The sequence below is a fragment of the Gobius niger genome (genome assembly GCF_951799975.1).
Source record: "Gobius niger genome assembly, chromosome: 23".
NCBI classification, from domain to species: Eukaryota; Metazoa; Chordata; class Actinopteri; order Gobiiformes; family Gobiidae; genus Gobius; species Gobius niger.
In genome coordinates, this window is record NC_136874.1 from 6,653,738 (window position 1) to 6,659,737 (window position 6,000).

The window sequence follows — 6,000 nt, forward strand, 5'->3', positions numbered from 1 at the left end:
ACAACTTCATAATCAGCTCGCGCACAACACAGCGCTGCCCGTTCATTAGTGCGTTCCGCGTGAGGGTAATTAGCATTTAAAAGGGAATGGTGACTTATGTAAGAACACGGCGGCTGCAGAAACTCATTTCCTATGCATTAAGAGTAGCTATTTTGGTATGTTCAGCCTTGGCCATAATAGATGATAGTTTCCGCTGTGAATCGCGTCTTTCTCTTCTGAATCGACATTCCCTCTAATGTAATGCATATTTTCTTTGTTTAAAAACCTGTGTAAACATTCGCCTCGAGCTACTGATCTAATACAAGTGGTACAAGCTAAATAAATAGGTTGAGGGACAGAGTAATTATGTCAAACACGGACTATCGATGTGTGTCTAAAGGGTGGATCAAGGCGTCAATCTAAACAACAGCTAAATGTCAGGAGAGGCAGGTAATGAGGTTAGACAACGGAGCTGTGGATTTCAAGCATGAAGAACCCAATGTGCAAAAAAAAACAGGAAGGAAAAGATGTTACTTCACGACTTGTGGGTTGGACTTTAAAGCTGCACTGTGTAACTTTTTATGCGAAAAACAAAGTTGATATTTGTGCGTGTTTGACTTTGTATTGACCTAGTGGCTGTTTGAGTGGTCAGCATGACGCCTTTATTTTCCATCATGGTGGTCTCTGCAACGCTCCAGGATCAATTGTTTTGTAGGTTTTCTGGAGAGAGGGTCCGTCAGCAGAGAAAACCTTCAAAACAAGTGTTTTTGTTTTTGTGTTTTCTCTTTCATCTTTATGTTTCCTCTTATGTTTTCACGTTTCATCTTCTGTTATTGTGTTTTAGCTTTTGTTTTTGCCTTTCCTATATTGTTTTTGCGATTTAGCACCTCAGGGCCACTGTAATTGTTCCCTGGTTTGACATTTCTGTGATGTGTATTATTACTTCTTTAAACTATCTTTTTGGAAAGAGACGGCATCTCGTCAGAGAAGGGGGCGTGGCTTCACCAAGGGGGAAAATAGAGTCTTTTGGGAAACAAAATTTTCACTCGTTTTAGCCATTTTCTGGTGGAATATGAACTTTTTTTTTATCACATACAAATATAGTCACGTGGAAATCGGGCCCATATGGATATTTTCTTACAGCAGATTGTTCTGTAGAAGTGAAAAAACGGCAGTCATAGCAAGTGCTAGCTAACCATTAGCATTATTACGCTGCTAACATGTAGCATCATGTTAGCATTCTCCATTTTTTTTAATGAGTTTATGGGCTGTTGAACCACTTTGCTCCTCTCTATGTCTTTGCATCTTTATTTAGTAGGAAACTATATTCATAATTCAGCATTTGTTAAAGAAAATTTAGATTTTTCTCCAAATTGTTTTCAAACATGACCGTATATGGGCGACTCCAGAGATGCCGTCTGTATCTATGAGCGACTTCAGTTCCGTCCGTGGATTATGAACTTTTCCTCATTCCTATGTCGTATTGCCCTGTGTGTGTTGCAGGATGATTTCCTGTTCAGCGTGTCCATTGTGAGCGGACTGGTCTGCGTCATTCTGGCAGTAATCAAGTTCATGCTCGGCAAAGTCCTCACCAGCAAGGTCCTGATCACCGACGGTAGGTCTATCTTCCACCTCCGAATAAGTAACGCACTCTGACCATACATACCATACTGATAATACATAAGCAGACTTCATGTTCGCAGTTCGCACGAGGTCTGAGTGTCTTGCATGACCAGGACTTCCATATCTAAGGCCCGACGTCCTCCCCATTGTGCGTCTGTGAAATCGTCGTGTCTTTGTAAACGTTAGTTGCGCTTTCTCACTGGCGTGGCACATTCCCACGGCTCACATGATCCCGGTGCCTTAACAAGATTGTGGAAAATCACATTTTACAAGATGACCTTCTCCAATCGCCTCTGTCTAGGTCACATGCAACCGACAAGAGGCGAAAGGCACAACGGGGCCCAGTGTGTTCTGTCATTCAAGCCCCCTCAGCAGAACCACTATATACACTGTGTACTTCTGATTTAGTGCTGTGGCTGCTTATACTCCAGGACTCTTAGCTGGACTGCTTTCAGTTTTAAGCTTAGATGTAAGAAAGAAACGTTTTAATTTTGACTATGGAGGTCACTAGTCCTGCACCCTTAGAAACTCACTGTTTCCACATGTTAAAGTTCATATGACACATAAGACACAATTTTTGCTAAAACATATAGGTAACATATAGTTAACATGATTATATTTAAGATTGTGCTAAATGAGTCAAACTGCTATTGAACTTTACCTTTATCTATGTCACTTCCTGTCATTAACCTAAATTAAAACCTAAACCTAAAATTCAAATAAAAATAACTTTTCTTCCCAACATTTCTTCTTCTTCTTCTTTCTTCTTCTAAGTCATATTTTAAAAACCATAAAGAAGAATTTAAATGAATGATAAAAGTTAACTGGTTTATTAAACTCATGATCATAAGACACATCATTTTAAGATGATTTTGTTCAGAATCTCTACAAACCAAAAAATATAAGCGTTTCTTCTTATTTCCAAGTATTTAGTTACACTATGGGCGTGAGTTAACACATAGCTGATTGGCCTACGTCTTTCTTTATACCAGAGGTGGGCAAACTAAGGCCTGAGGGCCAAATGCGGCCCATCTAAGCCTCTCCATCCGGCCCGCGAAAATGCTTTGGCTTAAATAAAGAAAGGAAATGGCATAATCGCTACTATTTTGTAACTATTTGATACTTGGAAATGCTCCAAATCGCATCCAGACCGGCCCCATGGCAACTTCAAAGACACATTGCGACCTTTGTTTCAAAAAGGTTTGCCCATAAGTGCTTTAAACGATAAAAATGTTTCAAAGTCTATGTGAAAAATGAATGGATATCTTACCTCTGAAACCTGAGTGTGTGTCCATTAGGAGGAGGAACAGGTCAGACGCAAAGGACAAATCCCCATCACTGTAACCTGAACTTCTGCGTCCTGCAGGTTTTAACTCCCTGGTGGGGGGCATCATGGGCTTCTCCATCCTGATCAGCGCCGAAGTGTTCAAGCACGAGCCCAAGGTGTGGTACCTGGACGGGACAATAGGAGTCATCATCGGGCTGGTCATTCTGGCCTATGGAGTCAAGTGAGTGAAAGATACATGTTACTGTATTTGCAACAATGGGGGGAAACAATATGATAGTTGTGGTAATGGTGGTAAAGTGCTTGAATTCATTAAGTATTTGCTGTTTGCTGTTAACAAATCCTTTCCATAGTCCCTCTGGGGGTAATACAAGTGTTAATGGAATGATTGGGGGGTCTTTCATCTCCCCAGGTGTCTCTAGTCAGAAAACCACTCTTGCAACTTCACTGCCTTTGAGTCGGAGCCACCAATACACACTAATAGAATCACGAAGAAGAAGCTAACAGGCTAACGGGCAAAGCTAACTGTGGGCTAGCGCCATTTAAACAGTATTTTCAGCCAAGTTTACTGTTCTGGAGGCTTTTAACATATGTCCTTTTTACTTTAGAGTTAAAAAGTTCTCAACAAAATACTACATACTCAAAAACTCTACACAAGCACAGTACTTTGTCAGTAACTACTTTTGTCTCCATCCTTCCAAATGACAGACTGCCATCTAATACCTTGTGCATGCTTTTCACGTGGCACAGTCGACACTCAGCATTCCCGTCTAATTGGTCGGACGTCCATTGTTGTCATTGTGGAGTGTCCTCAATAATTGACACCGAGACAAGTGAATTATTTTTGCAGGAAGGGAAGAGTTTGTCGAACACTGAGCGAAAAATTGGTTGACCTCGCACGACTTCAACAGGCTCTTTGCACATTTTAAGTAGAATATTATTTCGAAGTATAATATGATGCTGCTACCACTGGAACTATGATTAGTGTTACTGCTTACTACATCTGTTCTGTGCTCCAAGTTTCATCTTCCAAATGTGCTATATGTGCAATATGTCACAGGCTTTGTATGTAATGAGTCTATATCAAATAATAGCTTCACATTTTAATCTGAATTACAGAAATAAATGAAGTTTTGAACGATATTCTACTTTTCTGAGTAAAAAAGCCACGAAAACACAACTAACACGACTAAAACGTGATAACAAAAACCAAGGAAGAAGCTTCGATGAGTTTGCAGGTCTTTCCTTTCAAATGGGGCGTTACCCAGGCCTCGAGAAGCTTTTAGATTTGGGTAAAACTGGAGGAAATGTGCTCGGTTAAAGGGATATTTCAGGATTTTTGACACAGGGCCTCATTTCCTAGTTATCCAGAGTGTTGCTGATTTCTGGAGATATTTTTTTTTGCAATTCATGCAGTTCTTATATTTGAAGAGGTGCTAGGCTAGTGCTAGGCTAGTGCATGTCTATGGTAACTAGTAGCCTGCATTAAAAACAGTCTGACCCAAGCACAGTGCACCTGAAGCAAATCACTTATAACGCCAGACTAACCATATAAAGAATTATTTTTGGAATATAACTGACCTTGCCTTACATGAATGATCGCATTTTGAGGTACTACTTTCTAGCAGATCACTCCGCCGCTGCCTAGCTTACAACCACAAAGCTGATGCTGCTCAAATATATAAGTTATTTTAAATGCAAAATGTTGAAAATTACTCTATCAACACAGACATTTATATGGTTAGTCTGGCTCCTAGCTACTAGTTACCATAGACATGCACTAGCCTAGCACTAGCCTAGCGCCACGTAACTCTTCAAATATAAGAACTGCATGAATTACAAAAAAATACATCTCCAGAAATCAGCAACACTCTGGATAACTAGGAAATGAGGCCCTGTGTCAAGAATCCTGAAATATCCCTTTAAGGTGAGGGTTCAGGGGTTAAAACTTACACCATTATTAAATACGCCAACTTTTCCACATGGACAACAATCTTCACAAACTGAAAATATGAGCAAAACTAAACACCAGTAATTTATGTTTCGTGTACAGAAGAACTCACAAGTGTATATAATCAAATCATTTAAATTCAGTTACTTTCCCTCCCTTGGCTGAAACGACTAATTAAATCTTTGTTCTTTCTCGCAGACTTTTGAAGGATATGATCCCTCGAGTGCGGCAAACGCGCAACTACGAGCGCTTCGAGTGACGCATCCGCACCGATCTGAAAAAAAAAAAAAAGGACGGGACTGGGCAGAAGGATCCGACGGCAGCCAGTGTGGGGGAAAAGAAAAAAAAAAAAGGCGGGACGTTTTCAGCTTGTTGTCCCCTTTTTTTTTCCAAAGACAATGCCACTCGAGGCTTGGGAGATGCCAGTTTCTGTAAATGCCGCCTATTTAAAACGAACGGACTGTGGACTCCTTGGTTTTACAATAGTGTACATAGATATTTATCTGAATTATTTAAGTACAAGGTTGGAGGTTTACTGTGAAAAGTGTATCGAGAGAGAGTAATAGAGCACACTTTTGTATCGAATGTACAAAATTGTCATCACAAGTCAAGTAGGATCATGTTCCCCCGGCTTTTTGTTCTTTTTTGCTAAGACGTGTTACAAATCAAGTTACGTAGCCAATGTAGCAAAAGTAGCGTGCTAGCAATCTGTTTCTTTCTTTTTTTTTTTATGCAATTCGGACACGACAGGCTTTGCTGATAGTCCAAACACTGGAGCGAATCCGACGTAAAGGTGCCAAAGTCAATTTTAAGGCGAGACACTGCAGAAGAAGAGGACAAAAGGTTCAACTGACATCCTTAGTTTTGTCAGATTACTTAAAGTTCATATGACACATTAGACAATATTTATGCTAAAACATAGTTAACACAATTATACTTAAGACTTTGCTAAAGATTATACTCGGCGTTCTTTAGTTTGGCCATTTTTGTCAGGTTTATAGTTTCACTTCCTTATTGGACACGGACAGGAAGTGACATAGACAGAGGACAACGATTTTAAACTGTTGTTAAGTCAATGGGATATGAATGACTTACCTCTATCTATGTCACTTCCTGTCAGCAGCTCAAAAATTCAAATAATTAATGCATTAAAATTGCTGCT

General features: G+C 39.9%; 1 protein-coding gene across 1 annotated transcript in view; it reads left to right on the top strand.

The window, feature by feature from the left end:
* The window catches only part of LOC306982070 (transmembrane protein 163a), a 42,845-nt gene extending 37,145 nt beyond the window's left edge, over nt 1–5,700 (top strand). Inside the window, exons 6-8 of the mRNA XM_079581850.1 lie at nt 1,483–1,594; nt 2,969–3,110; nt 5,037–5,700. Of these exons, the coding sequence (XP_079437976.1) occupies nt 1,483–1,594; nt 2,969–3,110; nt 5,037–5,097 (315 nt within the window). The 3' untranslated portion in view covers nt 5,098–5,700. The remainder of the gene's footprint in view (nt 1–1,482; nt 1,595–2,968; nt 3,111–5,036) is intronic.
* The last annotated feature ends 300 nt before the right edge of the window (nt 5,701–6,000 follow it).